Source organism: Chanos chanos, chromosome 14 (assembly GCF_902362185.1).
Source record: "Chanos chanos chromosome 14, fChaCha1.1, whole genome shotgun sequence".
Lineage (NCBI taxonomy): Eukaryota > Metazoa > Chordata > Actinopteri > Gonorynchiformes > Chanidae > Chanos > Chanos chanos.
The window spans coordinates 16,232,919-16,257,075 of NC_044508.1; the positions used below are offsets into that span (position 1 = coordinate 16,232,919).

At 38.6% G+C, this 24,157-nt stretch overlaps 2 protein-coding genes across 2 annotated transcripts; both read right to left on the reverse strand.

Annotated features, from left to right (window-relative positions):
- Window positions 1-2,250: 2,250 nt before the first annotated feature.
- LOC115827308 (alkaline phosphatase-like) lies at window positions 2,251-8,913 on the reverse strand. The gene is made up of 11 exons (XM_030791117.1): window positions 8,835-8,913; window positions 6,333-6,449; window positions 5,566-5,681; window positions 5,286-5,460; window positions 4,620-4,792; window positions 4,304-4,429; window positions 4,030-4,099; window positions 3,519-3,657; window positions 3,098-3,288; window positions 2,869-2,985; window positions 2,251-2,528 (listed from the first exon to the last, which is right to left on the reverse strand). Exons 1-11 carry the CDS (start codon window positions 8,911-8,913, stop codon window positions 2,251-2,253), a joined length of 1,581 nt encoding a protein of 526 aa, XP_030646977.1.
- Window positions 8,914-11,646: 2,733 nt separating this feature from the next.
- Window positions 11,647-22,996, reverse strand: alpi.1 (alkaline phosphatase, intestinal, tandem duplicate 1). Its single transcript, XM_030791118.1, has 14 exons — window positions 22,986-22,996; window positions 22,656-22,689; window positions 22,113-22,141; window positions 17,240-17,259; window positions 16,737-16,856; window positions 15,224-15,339; window positions 14,259-14,433; window positions 13,920-14,092; window positions 13,604-13,738; window positions 13,403-13,478; window positions 12,837-12,975; window positions 12,332-12,522; window positions 12,010-12,126; window positions 11,647-11,918 (listed from the first exon to the last, which is right to left on the reverse strand). Exons 1-14 carry the CDS (start codon window positions 22,994-22,996, stop codon window positions 11,647-11,649), a joined length of 1,608 nt encoding a protein of 535 aa, XP_030646978.1.
- Between the last annotated feature and the right edge of the window lie 1,161 nt (window positions 22,997-24,157).

Below are 24,157 nucleotides of genomic sequence, written 5' to 3' on the forward strand. Positions count from 1 at the left end.
AGTCATTATCTCTGCTTAGAATGCAACTACCGTATGTCTTAGCTGTGCTTTCCACAAGTTTTTATTTCATTTACTATTAACGGCTCTACGTTTCTTTGATTTTTCCCGTCCCGTCTGATTTTGTTCACAAGCTTGTCACATATTATATGTTTTTAATTCTGCGTGATGCACGTTGAGAGAGAAGGTTATATACATTACATGCGGTGACAGTGACAGAGCACACCAGAGTTGCTACTTTTAAAGGTGATAATATACTTTGTAAGTGGGGCTTTGTTCTCACAATACAATTTGGAGAGAAGGTAAGAACACGGAGTGGAGAGTTTTTCAAAGCATCCAAAGCAGCCCCAAGAGTCTACTTTTGACCTTTCCATGCTGAACGGTGTGCCGCGGAAGTTTTGTTTTAGGCTCAGGTGATCTCTAACGTTATCAGATGTATTATCAGCTGTCTGTAATTCCATTTGTGGATCATCCATCACACTGTGGAATGGCTAAATTGAAATCGTCCTAAGGCGCAACAGCATCAAAAGTCTTTTTGTTTTAGGGCCTTAGGGAGCTTTGCTGTTTGTGGAACAAGGTGTTCAATACAAACCAACCCAAGTTTCTAATTGTAAAGCGAAAATGGTACTTCCATGTTAGTCTCTAATATTTTACAAATAATTTACATGTGTCCTGAGGTGGGGTGATACTAGCGCTGATCAATTTAAAGGGTGATAAGCCCAGAGCAGTAGATACTGGGGAGTAGATACTCCCCTTCCCGGGAGAAGTTCTGCATAATGATTGACAAAGAAACTGTGGGTGTGACCCACAAAGTCTTAACACCTGCCCGCTGTCATGATCCATGATACTTAATCTCTCATTCAGATTGTCAAAAGCAGGGCTTAATTTGTGCTGGATCCTGCCGGAACAGGATCCGGGACCACCCAGATTTGGACCAGCACCTATTTGATTGGATCCGGCACTTCCTTTGTCACTGTCAAAATAAATAAATTTTGTGTGATATTTAATGTTATCTGTTCTGTCATTCCTTTATTTCCCATTGAAGTTACTCGTAAATCGCTTTGTTTGCCTATTTTGAATGTATTTTAAATCTGATTAAAAAAGGAGAGAGAGAGAGAGAGAGACATCAATCACTCAGGTCATGCAGTGATGCCTGACGCATGTGGAGCATTGTGCACGTCACATGACTTTTTCTCTCCCCTGACCCACCAGAACAGCACCCTCTCTCTGGTCGGGGACCTCCTGATTCACAAATTAAGCACTGCTCTGGTCAAAAGTATGTATTTTCGCATTATCAAAGGTTGATCTTCCCTAAGCAATAGATCTTTAAAAGTCATGAAAGCAAACAGTTGTTCATAAAGAGTCTGTATAGTAAGCACTATCAGTGACATTAGTGGGTGATACCACTATATGTGGTGGGGTAGAGGAAGGAGGAAGTTACACATTACTTTGAGTGTGTGTGTGTGTGTGTGTGTGTGTGTGTGTGTGTGTGTTGTTTGTGACTTACAGATTTAATAAGAAACAGTCAGGTGGTCTACAAATGTCATGTCATGACCACCTTGACCAGTATCCATTTCACTGGTCTACATGCTTTTCATTACCAGTTTAATCAGCAATGAAACAGCCTTTATGAGATCAGAACTAATAGTTTTTCCACAGAGATTGTCAAAATGATACTACTCACACACGTTTTCTTAAGCTACATACTGAATGCTTAACAAATTTATTATTTTGAAATGGGCAAGAACAGATGGATCTTAAATTTCCAATAAATAATTTCCACGTCATTCTTTCAAAACATTACATATGTTCTCCAGTGTTTTCACATTAAATAAGAAATAAAATGTATTGTGTACTAGCTGTTTAGAGTTCAAACTACTTTGTACTTCTATCTCATGACAATAAACATCACATTGTTTATCAGATCTTAAAAGGTTCTTACAGATTAAGTGAAAATATATATAACTTAAGTACTCTTTTGTAAACTTCTGTACATCATCATCACATTCATTTCATTGCAGGGATTTTAAGTGGTTTCATGCAAGTTGTAAGCACATTCCTGTGACTACAGAATAACCATATGCATATTCTTAGTGTAATACTACTTTTCTTTATATTTTCCCCATAACTTCTCAGCACCAAGTTACAAATCTACACACACAGTGCAGTAATGAAAAAAATAAGCTACATATGATTAAAGAAAGTGCAGGGATGAAGAGTTTTCATAAGTGACTACTGCTCTTTTGAGTGTCATTACATCACAGACAAAAGAGACAGCATTAATCCCAGTGGCAACACTAGGAAGCCGAAGTGCATAGAAATAGCATGATCATGGGGCACAACCTCTAACTGGCAGTCTGTGTAGGGTTCAATGCAAGCAGCATAGGCCATGACATGGGCTATATAACTCTGCTCTTGCACTCCGTGGAACAAGTGGGCCATTGGACCCTTTGCAAAAATGGCCACATCCTCTGATCCATGACTCTCCGATTCGAGAGGCACGGCTGTCTGCTGCAGGTAGTCTTTGCTAGCTGAGGGTTCAAATGAGAGAGATGAAAATATAAATATGTGAGATAGTTATGATAACTTTGATTATCAATATATATATATATGTTATCAATAAAAAACATTATGATTATGTTAATGAATAAAACTGAAAATCCTAGATGTTATTTAGCCAAAGTGGTTTCAGTAGATCGTCACGAGCTTTTAGGTTTTAGGAAAAACGATAGTGATCAAACAAAATTACAGCTGTACAGTAGATGAAAGCTTGACCATGACAGGTCAAGCATATACTGCGAGCTGCTTCAAGATTTTATCACTTCCGTCTCTGACAATGATGGCAGAACTCTGCGCATTATATACACATACTTGAAATTGTATTATTCACGTCTGGGCGTGTGCCGTTGACGATCTGGTAACCCGGCCCATTTCCATAAAGGGCAGTGGTGAAATGTTTGTTGTCAAGAGCCACTTCAAATGAAGTTCCTGAAAGAGATATGACCATAAACTCTAAGCACAAAAAAGATTCTTATGCAATACTCATTAGGAACTGTTCAGTGTAGTCACAGTTTTTAAAGCAAGACGAGACAGACCATACCTAAAACAGGATTGCCCCTCTCTGAGGAACCTCCAAAAGAGAAGACGTGTGAATGGTCAGCAGTGACTACAGATAAAGTGTCCAGTTCACTGGTCAACTGAGATGCCCTCTCAATGGATCTGTCAAATTCCACAGCTTCATGCAGGGAATATCTTGCTTGAGTTGCATGGTGAGCATGATCTATTCTCCCGCTTGAAGAAAACAACAACAACAACAACAACAAAAAAGAAAATACAGATAAAGACCAATAAGCAGCGTGTCAAGGTACCGATTCGTACAAACTCTGTCCTTTCCACTCATGGCTAATCATTCATTCTCATTGATCATTCCATCAAAATCTCTGAAAAAAAACAGCCTCTCTAGAAACAAATCCTTCTACCAAAGCATTATAGTTCACAGTCTTGGAAAAATATGGCTCTACTTATCTTCAACAAAGAGGTAGAATCCATTTGGATTTTTCTGGAGGATCTTAATGGCTTTCTCCACCATCTCAGTAAGCGATGGATCAGTATCAGGGTTACGGTCCAGCTCAAATCTGGTGTCTTTTGGCTCAAAGAGTCCTAAACATAGAATGAGGGATGCATGATGTTCATTGGAACAACAGCGACAATGAGAACTAATTGAGGAAAGCATTTATTCGATGAAACTTCCATATCAGAAAATAGACTGGAGTGATAATGTGCACTGATGTTCAAAGAGCCAAAGAGTGCATTTGATGTCAAAAAAGTAACACGCAAATAAACTTTTTGGCAGAATTAACTGTAGGTAAGAGTGATTATGGTGTTAACTGGTTATCTCAATGAGAAGGGACAGTCGATCTCTCTTTGAGTTTTACAAGAGTTATGCAATACTTTTGGGGTAAATTTACCCACTGTACTGTAATTGCCTCATATTTATTATATTCTAAAAGTGGCTAAATTGAGAAACCTTACCAAGCAAATAATCTGTGTCAGCTTCGTTCACTGCATCAAACTCAGCCTTGTTCCAAACATATTTTGCATTCTGAAACAAAAGGTTGAAGTTGTAATCTGTATGATAGGACACTGGAATCACAGATCACGGTATAGTATTGAAAATGAAAGTGAAAAATGAGATAACATAGATTATATTGAAGGCATATTGAAGGCTCCAGAAGCACGTCACTAACTGTATACAAGGTCATGGAGATAAAGTGGTGCTATTTGTGTTGAGAAGATCTTAGCTTACCTTTTTATTTTTCAGCCACTCCGTGATAAGGTTAGTGTTATCCAGTCTGTCGCCTTTTTCTGTTGAGTACTCAGGATCAGATGTATCTTTAGGAAGCATGTACTGGCGTCCTCCACCCAGAATGACCTGTCAAAGCAAAAAATCATAATGAAAAAAATATATGCAGAGATTATGGGATACCGAGTAATGATTCTCACAGCCAGTAATTCTGAGCAATCCTTCAACAGCATTGCGTGTCACTGGCTTGTTCTGGATTTTTCTTACAGATCCTCTGTTCATCGAATCTCCGCAGAGAGGGGGTAGGATGGAACCTTACATTGATGTCAGTGTTATGGATGAGTTGGTAGGCTATGTCCCTGCAGCCTCCCTGCACTGCTTCTGGTGGCAGGTCAGAGTCACTGTACCAGTGTCGATTAGCTGAGTGTGCATAACTGGAAGCAGGAGAGGCATGTTGTATACGTGTTGTAGTCACGATACCCACTGATTTACCTGAAATAAAACAAAATGCTGTTAAAAAAACTAAAACCTTGGATCTCACTTGATGATGTCTTTTTTTCCTTCTTTTACTATTTAATGACTGTAGATTAAGATGACTCAAGTGTACAGTAGATGATAATTTGAGGTTGTTGAAAAGATTTTCCAGAACACTTAGAAAGTATCAGTTGAATTTTGCAGAAGTTACTTCCAGTTTTATTTAGCCTCCCACTTTTGTGTGATATTTGCTGAATGTTTAAGAATATATATAAATATATAAAACATTTCAATTTGTAGCTTTTATGTTGTTAGATTGTCTATGGAATTGTCCTGTGATAACACCTGGAACTCCCCTAATCAGAAGCTTTTTAATTTTGCTTGCAGGCTGGAAATGAACGAGTGACCTAAATTTGCTTTTAATGATACAACATCTTTGGGAATGCTATCATATATTTCCCACTAGGTGTCAGCATTCAGTGGTTTAGTGCTGCATAAGTTTCATTTCTACCTGCCATCCTGGCACGGTGCAGGACAGACTTGACTTCGTTGCCCTTGACGGAGCCGCACTGGTATCTGCGGGCAGTTGCACTGACTCCCAGTGTACCATAGTTTGCCTTCACTCCACAGTGATAGGCTGTTGCTGTAGCTGCACTGTCAGGCATTTGTCTGTCCACATTGTAGGTCTAGAGGATTTCAAACACAATTTCAAGTTTACAGAGTGGAAAAATACTGAATAATACTATTGCTGCAAGCACATTGCATAGATTGACTTTGAAAAGATTTTGCACCTTGGATAAGGCAACGTTAGGGAATGTTTCCATAGCCAGGACACTCTCTTCACCTGTCTTCCCAGCCAACTGCCCTTTCAAAATCCTTGCTGCAGTCACAGTGGTTATCCCCATTCCTGAATAGTTATACACAGCTCAAATTTAATTATGTGCAATTTACTTCACAGATATGCAGAGAATAGTCAAAAAGCTTATACAAACAGCAGTAAAACTGTTATCAGATGGTTGTCCTTGCTCATCTGATCTAACCCTATATTTTTGCTAAAGCCTGAAATGCACACACACACACACACACACACACACACACACACACACACACACACACACACGCGCTCGCTTGCACACATGCACATGCACACGCACACACACAAACATTCATGTGTACATGCACACACCCTCTCATTGACCTTCATGTAATTTTACAGTGGATCAACAAAGACTCTGCCACATGTCTGTTAGGTTCAAGGTTCCATCAGGCATTTCCAAAATTGCTCAATCAAGCATTGTTAGTTATGTATGTCTGAGGGGGATATTGACAAACTATTGACAACTACAGTTACATGGTTGCATTTTTTGGTAATTCTTTCTAAGAGACTGTGTAGAATTAGAGAGACATTTTTTTTTTATATAAAACAATACACTTCTGTTTTCTTTCAAAAAAGCCTCAACCCACAGAGCTCCACTCATCTGTAAACGTAAACGCACAGTAATGTTTTAACTTATTGCTGAGATATCTGAAGAAAACAGGTTAATTCACTCTTACTCACCATCTCCCAGGAACAGGATGAGATTCTTGGCCCGATGAAGGTTGGGTTTCAAATTAAGAGCCTTATTAATAGCCTCTTTACCCTTCACATTCCAGAACGTGGGACTCTGTTCTTCCTCTGTGGAAATATCCAGAGAATGTAACGCTCAGCTATACATAATCAAGCTCCACCACGTTTATTACCTGTTGCCGGTTTTTATAGGGCTATTGAATTCCTTTATACTTCTGTGGAATACATCTTCTACAACTGCTCAGAAAATCAGTATTTGCAGATGTGCAGTCATTTAAGATAATGGTAATTAAGTGGTGTGATACTCACTAACTGTATAATTGAGGACTGAGATATGACTGATACCAAATATATACAATCATAAATATGGTCTCATGCTAATCCAGATTCATACTCTGGGGACAGCCTTAGGGTGGATTTCTTCAAGTTGTAAAAGTAAAATATTTGAGTAAGTCATTATAAAATTTAACTTGTATCCAAGATTTGAATATTGTTCATGACTCGGCACAATCTCTTGACATTTCTCTGTATAACATAGTGAAGAAAAAGGAGATGTTTAAAGTTCAAGCCCAACATTTTAGCTTGTTGTTGTAGTTGTATTTTGTTTAGAATCTATTATCACTCAGTTACTTTGGCAAGACAAAGATGTTGAAATGTGCAGCACTAACAGCTGCTAAAAACTACACTCTGTTGTTTTAAGTACTTGTTAGTGCTGGGAATACTCAATGATCAATGCACTGTAAATTTGTACATGACAATAATGTTATATAATTTTCCTTTTTTGGAGGTTTGTGGATGGACATTTATGGTGGTAGAGGAATGCTTAAGTCTCTTGAATGGGTGGCAAACAAGCCGGAGTCTCCCTGGCTGAAGAGTCATTCTGACATCAGGAAAACTTGAATCATGTGATTTTAAGGCTTTTATGACTTAAGTAAGTGAAAGACAACTCAGCCAAACGTAAACTTTGTGATTCGAAGGGCATTCAAATCACTGAAGAATGGAAGCAATCAAACATATCTCTAATACCTCCAAAACCACCAAGTCTCCAAGAAAAACATCAGTATTAACATTAAATGTCAGAAATGATATGTGCAATGGTTCTTTTCTTATGTACACACGAGTATCATGGGCAAAGAGAAAGTCCGCTTCTTTCTGTAGTTTTAGCTCCCTGCTAAAGTGCTGACCCTTAGCTTTTTTCTCCTCACTTATTAGTGTCATTAACTTGGAGTTACACCTTGCCCTGAGACTAAAATTACACAAACAATGGTTAAAAATAACCTAGGTGTAAAATATAATTAAAGTTTCATGTTGGTGTAATCAAAGGACTAATGAATGCCCATTCCTAAAAGGGTATGACACAAGAAAGGGAAAAAGCCAACAGGCAAACTTGTCATGCAAATAGACTTGAAAGTTTTCAGCAGCATTTCTCAAGAATCATATGGATCAAAAAAAGTCATTAAGTTTTCCTGTTTCACATTGTAACATAGTATGACATATTTAAAGGAAGAAGAAGAAATAAACAGATCTAAAAAGACAAGCAGTGAAGAAATAAAGCTAAAATAAACAATAAACAAGAGATTATGAAAAAGATTAATCATTAAAGATTAATATGGAGCAAAAATATTGTCAAGGATGAACTGAGATGTTCACAGTGATAATTACACATTTGCATAGGTCTGCATAGTATTATGGTCAAACTGGTCCAGGATTGTATTTTCCATTCAATTCACAAATGGTTGGAGTATTTTTTGAAATGCACTAACTTTTCTCCACAACTAATAACTTCTCCTCTCCAAAGGAACAAAGCTTAACAGTTATATTAAATGTAAGGCATATATATGGAGAGCAATCTCATTTACAACTCAGTGATAAACACTCTTATGGTCGAGGTGACTTCAGTGAATTTTTATCAAATTGATATTACCAACTATACTCAGCAGGGATGACATTAGTTTCACTGGGAGAGGGGGATTAAATATTCAGTGAGCGAGTAGCACAAAGTTTCCTCCAGAAAACGTGTAATATGAAGCACAATCACAGACTTTTTTTTTGCACAGATCAACACCTTACCTAATAAGATGTACAGAGCAAGACATTTTGATTTCTGAATCCTACCCACTTGTTTGTACATGTGTGAGTATTACAAAGAAAGGGTGTAGATGCATTGCTTCTGTTGCAATTGTACAAGCAACAGTAAACATGTGCTGATGTGACTCTTCCAACAGTCTAAAATAGACATTACAACTTATAATCGCATCTGTAATCATCATCTCAAAAACTTATTGTTACTTGTTAATTTGTCTTGGGGTTTGAATGTAAGCTTGCACAATGTGTACAGTGGTAAAATTGAGGTATACATCGTTTTTCACGCACCTGTGCGTGGAAATATGTGCAAAATACTCTCCACATCTTTTCATACAGCACAATAACGAGAATAGCTTAACGCATAATAAATACAATTGGCATGGTATATGAAAAATAAAAATATCTCACCAGGAATAATTGAGAACGCTCTGTCAGCGATGAGTAAGAGGAATAGTCCACAGAGCATGTAACTGTGTTTGGTAGCCATGATGGAAGAAGATGAGGACACAAACTTGAGGAGGTTTCATGTCACCTCTTTATAGCAGAGCCTCAGTTCAAAGGGCAAATAGCAAATAGTCGGCTTCCCACGTGGCCATGACTGTTTTTTCACCTGGGTGAGGTTGTACAAGGAGGCAGACCTGGGTGAGGTCATTTGATGCTGTGGTAAATTTTAACTTAAGCTGCCTACTATTAACTACTTAGTTTTTTTTTTTTATTTAGGGACATTACAACAAATAGGTCCATAGTCCTGAGTGTTAAATGATTTTCCTTATATAGAATTTAAGTTGACTAATATTAACCAGTGTTTCTTGGTTGCATTTAGAAATCCACACATATATGTTAGACTATTGCAGGAGAACTGACTGAAGTAGTTTTACGTTTTCTCTGAAAGACCAGAAGAGAAAATGATATATTCTTTCATCTCTTACGAGAATGAATAAGAAAAGTAACTGGATTACATATGATGCGATTGACAGTTTGGAATCATTGGTATTTATATATAAGAAAACAAATTATAGAGATTCAATGGAAAACAGTCATCAAGGTAATGGTAAGTCTGTGCATTCTGGAGGGGGTTTGGAGTTTTTTTTTTTTTTTTTTAGTAATAAAGTACTTGAAAATTTATGCAGTTAAGACTCACACTATTATTTTCATATTTTTGATAACCTATTGATTATCAAGTTTTCTATCACTGCTCTGTCTTTCTAAAAGTCAAGACCATGTAGTGTAATACACTGAAGTAATTTCCTCTGTGAAAGCATTTAGATGTTTATTGTTATTGAAATTATAGTTGCATAGCCTAGAACAGAGAAAGCATGTTCTAAACTTTGTTGTGATAGGATTTCAGTGGTCCTGCAGTCAGACTATTCTGTTGTTTGGTTATTGTGTCTGGTCAAGCCAACATTTTATTCTGTTTTATTTTGTTCACATACAGACAGCTTACGTGTCGGTGAGGTACATCTGGACCTTACTACACACACGTACGCACAACAAACACACACACACACAGACACACACACACACACACTCCTGTTCACTGTGCCTAGGACTTAGCTCTTTCACTGCATGTCCTGTTCCTTGTCTCCTATAAACATCAAATTGTACTCATTATGGGTAGATGGGACAGGCATACTCGACATGTGAATCAAGTGTAATGGTTTGCATGTCTGATGTACCATGTGACAGACAGTCTGACAGCACAAGAAGTTCTTTAAACTGTTCTGTTGTGTTATTGCATCATAATTCCTCTTGGCAATGTATTTTGATTTCCGTGTATGAACAGTAGTGGTTTGTTTCTCCCTTTGGACAATATTTTAAGCCCTCTTTACTCTTGAGAGTAAAAATGTTTTACTGCACTGTCCAGGTTGGGATCTACTAAGGAGAAAAAACTATCAAACAACTGTAAATGAAAGTGTAGAGTATATTGTGCAGAACAGTTAAATAAATTCCTGCTATACATTTTAAATCAATTTTTTTTGGTCTAAATGAAATAAATGAGTAAGAGTTTGAAGACGTTTACAAGATTGCACTGCATTCACAAGAACTGTTCAGTGTGAAGCAACATTCAGTTTTCGTGTATTATTTTATTCGTTATGAAATATGGAAATATTTAATATTTTCATCTTGGAGAGACAGCAGCGATCAAATTACTTCAGCTGTTGAACTCCTTATTGCAGCTGATATCTAGAGTAAGATAAATAAGAGGAGGAATAGAAGTGGATTGTCCAGGGTGAAAGGTTAGCTCTAAACCGACTGCCACAAGTAGAATCTGATTTCTGTTGTATGCCGAAGCACAAAGACCAACACAATATGGTGCTTATCTAATCACCGATATAAAAAAAAATTACTTTATCATATTGTTCATTGCATTTTTAATCACAGTGTATTGCACACCAACAATAAAGCTATAAAAAAGAAAGACATATGGATGACAATTCAAGCATACAACATTTTAGAACAAAATGAAAAAGCAAAAATAGTATTAAGTATTATTAAATCAAATAGATCAGTAGCTCTATTTGATTGATTTCATTGTCATTGTATAAATCAAATATATCTTTGGATCAAGGGAAAGGCAGAATCTTGGAAGTCCACATTAGACTTTTGGAGTACAAGCTTTGGCAATCCCAAGATTTTGAGAGTGCCAAATAAAGCAGTGTTTAATTTTCCACAGCACTAACTGAAAGATATGAGGGTGTGTGTACAGGAAGGCTAACGTTGGTAGAACTGGTACATTATGAAGGGTGATGTATGGAATACTCAGGGAACCCATAGTTGTCGGACATATATACTTTATTTATTAAACGACATATTTAAAAATTCATGATACAAAACACAAATATTTTAAAGAAAGACATTCATTTTGAAAACTAATCATTTTGTTCAAGACACACAATGCCACAGAATAAAAGAGAACAAGCTTATGATTAAAATTCAACCCTTTATGGCCCTTAAGTTACTATTGCTCTTTAGAACCAAAGCCAACAGTCTCCCATAAAAAAATAACCATCACACCTCCCCCGTGCAGCCTTCCCATCAAGAACATTCCGGCATCTATTCTCATAACTCCACCTCTTATAACAGTGCTTTAGCTCGTACAAAGAAAAAAAGAAAGCGCAGTGACGCACATACCAAACAAACAAGAGAGAGAGAGATCTGTACATACTATGTTCATTGTAGGTTTAAAAGAATTTTGTTCCCGTGGCAAAAGTGAGCAATGTCATCGTGTCAAGATCCAGAAAAGGCTGACGAGGGAAATGAGGAGCCCTGAGAGAGTGTTTTTGGTGCTTCCAGAGTTTTGTGGGAGTGGTGGACAGTCAGTATAAGGCTCCAGACAGGCTGCATAGGCCATTGCGTGGGCAATATAGTTCTGTTCCTGGACTCCATGGAAGAGGTGTGACATGGGGCCTTTGGCGTATATGGCCACATCTTCTCCTCCGTGAGTTTCCGAGTCCAAAGGAACAGCAGCTTGCTGCATGTACTCTTCATCGACTGTACAAAATGTGAGGGAGATTATCATACACATTCACATACATACATACACACACTATGCACAGATGAACACGTGAGCCGACACACTTACAGTAATCCACCGTAGTAATGTTCTCTCTTGTTCCGTTCACATGCATGTATCCTGGACCGTTTGCGTACAAGATACTTGTGAAGGGCATTTGATCGTCAGCCTTCTTGGGTGCTAGACCTTAAAAACATCGAGCATTCAAGTTTATTCAAGGTAAATATGAAAAGTATACAAACTTAGTTTCATTTCAGAGTGCCACACAGTTGCAGTGCTGTCTAACAGTGTAGAGATGCACTCTGTGTCTAGTATTCAAGAATTTGGCAAAGAAAAGGAGTGGTTGGGGGGGGGGGGTGGGTTTAAAAGAAATTGGTAATGTGGAGCTCACCAAAAATAGGGTTCCCTCGTGGCGTGTTCCCTCCAAACGTGAAGACGTGGGAATGGTCTGCTGTCACGACAGTGAGCGTTTCTGATTCTTTCGTGAGCTCAGATGCCTTTTGCACTGCCTGATCAAACATTACTGTCTCTGTCAGTGCCAACTTGGCAATGCTGTCATGGTGCCCATGGTCAATTCTTCCACTTAAAGTGACAAAGTACACAGAGAGACGTCCATTGTTGTAATTCATATGTTTGCAGTAACACAGCATTTGAATGATGTAGATACATAAATGTCCATTCATTGCTGTTCCGCCTGTAGCTCTGATTAGTCTATAGCAGAACATTTCTTCAGTGTTGTCATACTCTTGTAAGTTCATAGTATTGTGATTTGATATGACGTGGTGCTGTCTCACATGATGATAAATCAGAGTGTGAATGGCACTGGTAGGTAATTCATAAATGAACATGCAAAATGAGTGAATGACCAAAAAAAAAGGATATTAAATAGCCAATACTTATCTTCCACAAAGAGGAAAAACCCTTTGGGGTTTTTGCTCAGTATTTGAATGGCTTTTTCTGTCATATCCACAATGGATGGGTCTCGTGTCCGATTTCGGAACACCTCAAACCTCATGTCCTTGGGTTCAAACAGACCTGACGAAAAGGAGACCGTGTTCTAATCACTTGATAAATTGGGCCACAGTCACCGTGGCAACATTTGCATTTGCTCATTTTGCAGACTTTTTTGTAAAACAAAAAAACAAAACAAAACAAAATAAAAATCCAATTCTTTCTCATGGGTGACAAAATTGGAATATTTGTAGAACTGTGTGAACAGCTCACAGCTTTTCAGTTTTGATTTGGGCTACATTTGCGAGCTCTTTCATTGTTCATTTGTACATGTGCACAGTTTGGGTCTGGAGGTCAATTCACGCCAATATCATATGTGGGTCATTTTCAAAAGTGAGCAAGAACAGTCAGACACACACACACACACACAAAAAAGGAGTTTTAGAAATAATTTGGTTAGTGGTTAATGATATGGTTAAGATGTCTTGGAGCATGCATACACCAGCTTTACCCATAAGACGATCGGTCGTTTTTACGTTCACAGCATCAAACTGATCCTTGTGCCAGACATATTGGGCATTCTTCCCCTAAAATTCAATTGGGAGTGAAAAGTCAAGTCACAGATAACAGACACCTGAATAGTAGGGTTTCAGAGCAGATATCTTGGAGAGAAATGCCTGACTACAGGGGAGTTCTAACAGGCATGAAATACCTGTCGAGCATTAAGCCACACATCGACTAAGTTCCTCTTATCTTTCCGGTCCCCCTTTCGCGAGGAGGACAATGGGTATTCCGGATCAGCAGTGCCCTTTGGAAACATGTACATGCGACCACCACCAAGTATCACCTAAAAAAACAAACAAACAAACAAACAAAAAAAACACACCACACAGTATTATCCACAATCAGTGTAGAAATTTCTCACTAGTTATAAATGATATAATATGAAATTTCTGTTGCCCACATCTATGTTGTCGTCATTCTTAGGAGCAGCATCTTTTAGATTTGACCGCGGATGAACGACTCACGTCGATGTTTGTGTTGGTCACCAGCTGGGTTGCAATGTCCTTGCAACCCTGCTTACGGGCACTAGAGGGCACATCGGCGTCGCTGTACCAGCTGCGGCTGACGGAGTGGGCGTACGAGGCAGCCGGGGAGGCATGCTGGACTCGGGTGGTGGTCACTATTCCCACCGACTTCCCTGGAGATGCACACGGCACATGCACACAACACCCGCTCAGAACCTCACGTGCAAGTGTGTGTGCGCGCAAGCATATTCAAGCAACACAGTTGAACACTCTGTGTTTAGCGTCATTATGCAAATCCTTGCTTTGGTAAGGTTACCTTAACATGACCATTGACCGTACCTTGCGCCTTGGCGCGATGCAGCACTGAGTACACTTCATTGCCAAAGGTTGTATTACACTCATAAGGCACAGCCCTGGCACTGAGGCCCACGGTTTTGGCGTTGGCCTTCACACCGCAGTGATATGCGGTGGCTGTGCTGGCACTGTCAGCCACCTGCTTATCCACGCTGTATGTCTGCTCAGCAAAACATCAAAGGAAACAGCAAACTCTGGGTAAGCTTAACAGATCAGATTTGATCGGTTTATCTGCCTTAAAAATACGTTGGCAAACCAGATCAATGTGTTTATAACCTATGAATCATTGATTTAGTTCCCGTATACCTGAGTCAGCCCCTTTCCTATGTTTTCAGTTTTGATTAAATATCCCTTTGAAACTTTGCGAAGTCTTCAGTGTGACAAACTAAATAAACGGGTGAGAGTAAGTTTTGTTTATTCTTTACTATCTAGGCAACAAAGAACAAGGACTGTGAGTGTATTGGGCTAAAGCTAATTATTCATATTGTACATCAGTTTGCTATGACCTACATCGCAGCAATTTCAAAATGATGCCTATAAAAGCCATATAACCATATCTAGGAATTCTGATTGAGAAATTATCTGATAAACTGTTGCAGAACCTTGAACTAACACCGGGGGAGCCAGATTTTATGCGGTTTGCAAAACCCACCGCGTATTAATGCAGCATGTCAAAATTTTGCTTGGCAGCAAAGTTGAAAAGGCTAAAAATAGGAGCTTCCTGTTTTTACCATGTGCAATGGAACACGGCAAATAGAAACTGTGTGAATGTGTAAAATGCAAGCAAACCAGCGACTCATTCTCTCCTAAGGCAAGAAGACACCAAACACCCACATACATACACACTCACACACACCACAGATACAAGGATTCAAGGAGTTGCCTCTTATTATCTTTGACAGATAAGCATAACAATTGGGGAAAATAAAAATAATGATGGCGTTACAGACCTTGGACAGGGCAAGGTAAGGAAAGGAATCCATGGCTAGCACCGTCTCCTCCCCTGACTGCCCATCCATTTGACCTCTCAGGATGCGGGCAGCGGACACAGTTGACACGCCCATTCCTGAGTGATAAAGTGTCAGTGTACAGATGGCTCTTCAACCAAAATATTCAAGGTCCTTAAGCCTACTTATGTTTTGTATTCTATTCCAAGGGTAAAGAGTGGGTTTTAGTAAACGTTAAAATATTGTTACTTCACTTTCTGTAATTCAGTGGGACAGAAAAGACAAGACACATTGTCATATTTCTCTCTCTCTCTCTTTGATTCAGCTAAAACAACAGCGCTCTTGAAGGAGTGAATTCAAAATAAGCCAAGACACTCAAGTCTCCCCGGGGAAAATATAGCTTCATGGTTAAATTACGTTACTGAATCTTATTTTAGGATCTTTCAGTTCTCTCAACACTTCCATTAAACCAGAAAAATGTTAACATGGCCTAAAAAACCAAGTATGAGTCAACACAGAACAGCAGATGATGACCAGAGCAGTGACACAAATTGTCTTAGTTGAATTAGTGGCTGTGTGAGGTAGATTTTAACGTGTACAAAATCTAAATCAAAAGTGCATTTCTCTCACTCACAGGGTTTTTTCCACTTCACAGATATCAATGTTTGCACGAGGTGCTCACTAATGGCAATAAAGTAGTCACTGGTGATCACCTTGTGCACTATTCTGGCAAGGCCAAAGATGAGATTAATGATGGGCGGAACAATACAATTTAATTGACCACTAAACAGTTCAGAAACATGTGTACTTGGCCCAATATTCACTATACAGAAGAGGAGTCAAGTATTCCAAATAGTGAAATGTACCTGCCACTATAGCATGATCTTTGACAAATAACCAGTACAGACAGGCTAGCACGTGAAAAATCGACAGATTTATTTGACAACGTCGCTGGAACAGCAGTTCTCAATGTACAGCAAAAAATGAAATCAACTCCTTTTACAACTGTAACCTTGGCATTTTAAATCAAAATTATATAAAAAATAATGATCAATAGCATTGCAACATGTATTTAGCCCAAACACAAGAAAGATATTCTAAACATAGGCAGTGGAGTTCAGTGGCCTGTTGTTCACACAAGGGTTAGGAGAAATAGACTCTACTGTCACACCACCCTCAGAATATAAGATAAAGTCATGAAAGGTTTATCAGGTATATTAACGTTACTGTTATCCCATATCTTATCATGCATGGTTACTGTAAATGGATCTTGTGCAATGCACAGGCATCTCTGAAATAATTACTATGGTAGCTAATCCCTGGTGGAATATTCTTTAATTACCCTGTGTAGGCTTTGTGAGGAATTTTGATCTCTCTAACAACATGCATTAAATAACAAAAAAAAAAAAAAAAAAAAGAAAGAAAAAAGAAAAACAAGCTCTTAAGAATGACTCATACTCTAAGCCAGGAAAGACATTTCCCTTTATTCCCTTCTTCTGGAACCACAGGTACTCACCATCACCAAGGAAGAGGATGAGGTTCTTGGCACGATGGGCTCTGGGTTGCAGCTGGAGTGCAGCCTCCAATGAACGTTTGGCCTGTGTGTTCCAGTAAGATGGATCTTTTTCCCTTTCAGCTACCCAGAAGAACAAATAGAACATATTTCATCTTACATTTTGGCCTGCTCTGCAGCAGTTGTTAAAGAGGCGCAGAGGAACAAATTCCCATTCACAACCTGTCCCGACAAGACCTGAGAGCCCCACACTGACACGCCATAGCAGTCAACAAAATGAAGGGGGGGGGCAGATCATTCAGTGCTTTCCCTCTGTCTGCTCTCAAGCAACGTAAAGGCACAAATGACAAGTCATCTTCACACTAGTGTTAAAACACCTGACATAAAAACAGGGATCAACAAAGACACTCAAACCCACAAAAGACCAAATGCAGAGGTTACCTGCCTGCTCACACAGGGCTTAAAATAAGCAAGTTTGAACAATAACAGTGTTGTGCACACCTCACCTGCGGGGTCCGGGCTACAGCTGCCAGTCAAAAGAAAAGGGGTTAAAAGGAGAAGAGTGCTGGGGGCCCAGATCTGAGCCACAGGCATCCTGAACTGGAGAGATGTAAATCCAGCCCGCCCCAGGAGAGAGCAGAGGAGAGAAGAAAAGAGAAGAAGTGTCTCCTCAAACTTGAGTCTTCGGCTTTTTAAGCTCAGAGAGTGTGGCATGCCAGGATCTCAGCCACCTCATAGGCTCTCTCGGAGGAGAGAGGAAAGGGGAAGAAGAGTGGACCACACAAGGTCAGGATCCCCCCTTTGTCTCTCCAAAAGTTTGCAAAGCTGGCGTTTGGTTTTATAAAGCTGCCCTTCCTCTTTTTTTTTTTTTCCCCCCCCTCTTTCTCCTTTTTTTTCCCCTCCCCACCACACACTTGAGTAAGTGTTATTGGAGCTGAAATGACCCTTTTGATGTGGCTAATGCTTTATTATATATATATATTTTTTATGAGTAAGTCCAAAAAAAAAAAAAAAAAAGAAAAAAAAATAATAAGTGGAGCAGTAATTTGTCTTGGCGCTCAAACATGACTGAAATCACAACACTGCTTCTTTTTCAGAGTTCAGAATGAAAGTACATCGATAAATAGCCCATCTGTGATCAAATAGGGCGACAATTCCTTTCTTTCACATTATTAAAATAGAGCATAAAAAAAATTGAGCACAGCGATGAAACTTGAACGCATTTTAGCCAGAAATAAAAGTTGAGTTTTTGTAAAATGAGGAAACTTTAATCGTTGGTAAGAAATAGCAAATTGCACTGAACAGCTTAAATGGCACTAAGAGTCCTACTTAATCACTCTCTGTTCTATTTAAAGTGTAAGTGAGAAACAGAGTGCCACAATAAAGTAATGCCATACCGACCGTCATGTGTGGTATATCGAGCGACCAATTAAAAAAAAAAAAAAAAAAAAAAAAAAAAAAAAAAAAGGAGGGAAACCGGAGCTGTTCCCTCGACGAGGCCTCACATAATGCAGCCACATCACATGAAGAGCAATGTGAAAAGGGAAACTTGAAACTAGGCAAGCAGCAGCAAGTCAGCCTATTGTTTTGGAAAACTCCTCTTTGTGAGAGTCTAGCCTGAATGAGAAAATGAGCAAACTATGATGATTAGTCGCAGTGAAAAGTACGTAATTGGACAGGTTGACTACCTCACCTTTTATTTTTATTTAACAAAAAAAAAAAAAAAAAAAAAAAAACCAAAAAAAAAAAAAAAAAACAGGTAAGTGCTAAATGACTCTGAAGTTACAGTGCACTACATACACTACTGTTAAAGAATTCCCCTGTCGCTGGTGCTATTGAAACTACAAAAGAGGAGAGACCATCCAGTACAAATACACTAGTACAACAATGCACAGTATTCAGAAATGTACTAAGACCGCAGTAAGGCTACCATGCTACACATATGCACTGTGTCACGAACCAGAAATTCTCATTATTATGGGGATTTTCCCCACTGAAAGACAGGAGTAAAGCATGAGTTTAAAAAAAAACAAAAAAAACAAAACATTATATTATCAATCGAGACATCTGAAGTTATCCATGAGGCCATCCCATTTACGTAAAGGATCAAAAGCTAAGAACAGCACTGAAGTAGATACTCATAAACATGAAAGATTTACAGCTGGCAGAGTGCTTGTGTGAGGCACAGTTACAGAAGGACAAGTTTAAAAAGAAAAAAACAGTCTTCTGTGATGCAAGCTTTGACAGCATGACCACACTGGTTACGAGGTTCCATCAAACTGTTCAGACATGCCACTTATTTTACTGTGGTCACAGTGCACACATACACACAGGATGATAGGACATATGTCTCACAATCCTTTAAAAAAGGCATTACATAATTTTGTTGACTTTCTGCTAATGACACCAACGCTGTTCATGAGCGTCTCACATGCTAGCAATAAACCATCCAAATGTTCTGTTTTTGAGCTTATGCTTCGAGATCCCACTCTTGAGATGCACGATAAACTTTTTAACAAGTTAAACCAGAGTAGCGATAGTACAAGTTAAGTGCTTTTTTTTTTTTTTTTTTTTTATAGGGACAGTGACCTGAGGAGAAAGCATTATGGAGGATAGATAAACCTCACCTTTACTCTCAGATGGTAGGCAGTTATAGCAACACAGCAGAAGCAGACCTAGCCTCGTGCTCATTTTCCCCTGGCCTGCACAGTATTTCTTTGGGCTTTGCCAAGACTTTTTTTTCTTTCTTTTTTTTTTTCCTTCTGAACCTTCCTTTACCAGTCAACTACCTAATGCTCCTCTCCCAGGCCTCTTAAATACTAAACAACAATGGCTGACAAAATTTTCTCACTTCTGGGGAGGTCCAAAGCAATAAATGACTCATGTAAAAAAATTTTTTCCCACCCGTTTGCCTTTCTTTCTTTCTTTCTTTCTTTCTTTCTTTCTTTCTTTTTTTTTTTTTTTTTTACTGTGTGAAAAAGTTAAGAACAGAGTATGGAAAGAGGAGATGCAATAAGTAGCTAGTAAAAGTTAATTGATCATGAATCTTAATGAACGATGCCAGGTGCTACCCATTGGTTTAAACCAGTAACTGACAATGAGGAGGTTTTCGCCTTCTGTCCACAATGTGGCTGAAATCTCCTGGTCTGCCTCAGTGTAGTGTTTTATTGTGTCTCCATGGAGCCATGTAAATCAGTTGGAAATGGTAAGGTTACTTACTGTGCACTTTTGTTTCATAGGCTAGGATAATGGCCAAGCTTACACAAGTAGTAAAGGGAAAATCTGTTTTTGAACCAACCACAGTATGCATCATTCATCCCGTCCATGGTAAAATATGAATGTAAATATAAATAATAGTTCCAGCCTCATTAAACAACCACCCTCACTATTTTTTCTTTTCTTTTCTCTTTTTTTTAAAGATGTACTTCTGTCCCGTAAGTTAATATCAATGTGTAAATCTGACACCAGTTGTCGTAGTTTGTGAATCTGATGCATTTAACATAACGTCTGCCATAAGATATATATTTTAAAGGTACATTATTGTCTGGGCATTGCTTTGAACATACACGGCTGGTATATTTGTGATGAATCACAATTTCCAGCTTTGTTAACTGGCAACACTACTTCAGTACCCCAAAAACTGTCACTTGTGGATTCGATGATGATGCACAGACATACAGGAGAAAGTGGAGACCCAGGGTGTTTCTTCTGAACCCATCATGTTCACAGTATCTTCAGGCCACATGTTTAGTATGTTGTGTCCATGTGTTAGCATGTCGTGGGAAAAGCTTCTTAAGATCTGGCCAAGATGCAGTAAAGTCTTGGCTGTAACACATGTGACTTGGCCCCACAATAAATTCATTCTTGGCCGTAGAGACTTCTCTTCTCTTCACACGCTCCCAACTTCTCTTCACGCGTTCCAAAACATTTACTTACTTATTGCCACAAAACTAGCATGTTGTGTGCATGGTTTTTTAAAAAAAAAACTTGTGGGCAAAAGTGCTATGTTTTGAGAGCAAACATTTCCTTAAGTTAACAGAACATATAAACAACCATTATCACTCAGTAACACTCTTAGCCCAGGAAAGCAAAATTAAAGATGGAATTTTTTTTTTTTTTTCTAAATTGTCTGCAAAGACGTGCTTGCAACAAAACCTGGTTATGTTATTAGTTTGTGCTTCCTTAAATGTATCTTCAAAACAACGTAGCTCTAGTATTCAGAGCTGGAGTAACTTCATTTCATATGTGAGTTTATGAGGATCTATGACTAAGTTCACTAGAATTTCAAAAGTAGATACTGTCTACTTCATGTTAAAATGATGCCACGATGAGCCCCCCCCCCCCCCCCCCCCCCGTATGTGACCACATCAAAAGAGTTGTGGTCACTAACTTCACTTTGTGTGCTTACACTTTGGTGCAACCACAAAAAAGGAACACAAAATACCACAAAATATTCAATCATGACTAAAAACTACAGAATATCTTCCCATCACATACAAACTTGTGGCCATTAGATGGAAAACTGTCGCTACGTTGCCAGAAGATACAATCTTCTGGACACGATATAACGGCACTATGAGATCAGATCGATTGCTTGTAGGTTAAAGAGCTTGTAGACAAGGGTTTCAAAGTGTGGCCACAACACTTTTTCTCTGCTTATGTAAAAAAGCAATCTTCTGTTTATCTGAGGTTTTTCGTTGGAACCTATAATTATATGTGTAGTCTGCTCCACCCTAAAGACCTGACTGAACCTGTTATGAAGTCACAGTTGTACTGAAAATCAGGTGTACTTCAATGTGTTTGCTCTTTTTTTCTCCCAGTGTTCAGCATATTCCCCTACTACAACTCAGGTGACTTAAAAAAAAAAAAAAAAGATATATTTTGTCTTGTTTAATAAGTGGCCTTCAAATTCCATTCAAATTGACCTCATGATAGGTTCAAGGTCAAGTTATAACTTCTGTGTCTCACGCAGGAGGAGTCACACTGACACTGCACATGGTGACTAGAGAGAAAGCTCATGTATTTCACTCAGTCTGGGGAAAACTATGTCCCCTTGAACAGGGTGACCAAGGTGACAAGACGTATCTTTCAACCGTAATGATCTCAGCAAGGTTCATATACAGTCATGTGCATAAGTGTTTGATAGAATGACAGTTACTCCGTTGGGCAGATAAGCCCAGCAGCCAAACAGAAACAAGGTGAAAGTTCAATGAAGGATTAAATTAAGGGATAGGTGAATGTAAGACGTTTGACTCAGCTGCTCTCCGGTCAGCTTTTAGACGCTAGAATCTCAAGAGGTGAAACAATAAAAGTAAAAGTAAATCCAAGCAGAGGGAATCGGTACAATGAGTGTAGCATTCCACACCAAGAAATACCCACCCAGATGTAGCGCCCAGACTAGACGTTGCCTGCAAACAAGAGAGGTTTAATAAAGATATTACACATTTTCATATGGCCATAGATGACTAAATTAAATCAGCTTTTGTTTTAAGGATTGTGGTCAGTGTGATTCTAGACTCTTTACATACCCTATATTCACTGTTTTATTTTCTAAAGAGGTCACAGCTCAGAGGATAATCTGTTTCCCAGAATCAGTTTGAGCATGACATTCTTGTACAGAAGAATGGAAATCTACGTTGAGATGAAGTGTCCCAGCGATGTGTGATGGAGTTGAAGCTCTATGAGGCATTTATTTACTCAGGGAGCCTTGCTGGAGCCGGGCAGGCTGACCCCAGACTTGACTGCTATCCAAACCATCTCAGTAACCCTTTTGTCCCACAGGTGTTGACCAGACATTAGCAATTGCTGGTGGGCCCAGCGACTCTCAACCATGGAGAGAGAACAGGGAGTAAAAGCTTTCTAAATATAAGTAATGTGGAACTTGGGGTTTCTCTACAATGGTTGGCTTGGTCTGACTCATGCTCCATACACAATACAGGAAATTAGGATGGTGCCACTTCAGCAGAATACCGAAAACTGTGTTTGTTTCCAAGGTTGCCAGATAAATAGCAGATGTGGCTTTATTTAGATTCATTCAAGACTGTCAAGAGACATCATGTAATGCCAGTCATGTGGTTTGTGAGCATATTTGTGCCTTGTTTTGCATGCCTTAAAAGAAAAACAAGTGACTACACTCAGGCATATTTGTGATATTAATAAAAAAAAAAAAAATCAAAACATAACACATTAGAGAACATATGCACTTCACTATATAAACTTCTGTAATGTCATACCATCACATAACAAAATTACACCTCAGTCATTATAAAAATATCATTGCCCCTGTTGTGCAACATATAAGATAAATTTATGAGTGGAGAAACAATGTGTAGCTGATAACACTCAGACTTCAAGCCGTACAAAGATAAATGGGGTCAGGCGTGGGAGGGCTGGGTGATTTGTAGTGGCAGTTTCAGTACTGGCTGCATGCCTTTCTTTTTCTAGTGCATGAGGATATTGTGCTTCAACAGTGTGTTTTCATGGACAAATGTATTGCTATCTTAATTAGAAAATGTTGTACAATCTTCAAGTGACAAATAACTCAATCAAGCCAATATTCCCAAATGTATTCATTTCTGTATTGGGATCACTGTTGTTGATAGTTATTGTTTTAATTGTCAAAACTCATTCTAATGCTGGGAATAAATTCTCTAAATCATTGCTTCTTGAAAGCATTATCGTATATTCTGACTCCAAAACCGCTGGATGTTATACATTTTTCATTATTGTGTTCTTATTTTAACACAAATAGACAGGTAGATAGGTAGTCAAGTTGCTCTACACTCTGTGTGATAGCTCAGTTTGAACACTGGGAGCTACACTTGCCTAACGAGTATTTTCCATCCAAATGATCAAGACAGTCAATACTAAAGATGACCAAGTTGTACCGGTCTACATATTTAAAATCAGAACATACTACTTCCATTTGTCTCCTAACTGTCTCTGACCTACTTTATCTAAGCAAACATCTAAAAACTTAAATAAAGTACACTATACCTACACATGCTTTAACCTTTTTACTATACTAGTGTTTCCAGCACCAATTCATATAATATATGGCGGAAAAAACTGTCAGATAAACTACTGTACTTCTGCAGTTAAATTTTGAATGTAAGTTGTATATAGTGTCAACATTTAATCTCTCAAATTTTCATGGCGTGGCTGGCTTGAGAATTTCAGTTTTAAAGGCTTGTTTGAATTGGACATATGTGGCCTTGTTCTAAACTAGAAACAATGTGCTCCCATTGTCTCCAATTGTGAATGTTTAAGTTGGCATGCTCAGACTCAACTTCCACACCAGTGAAACGCATCACATGTTGACACAGGAAAAAAAGAAAGAGAAATTGACAAATATTTCTTTTTACAACTGGTCCTGGACAGAGAATGTAGTTCAAGATGAGTCTCAGAGCTGCACTTGCCTTAGA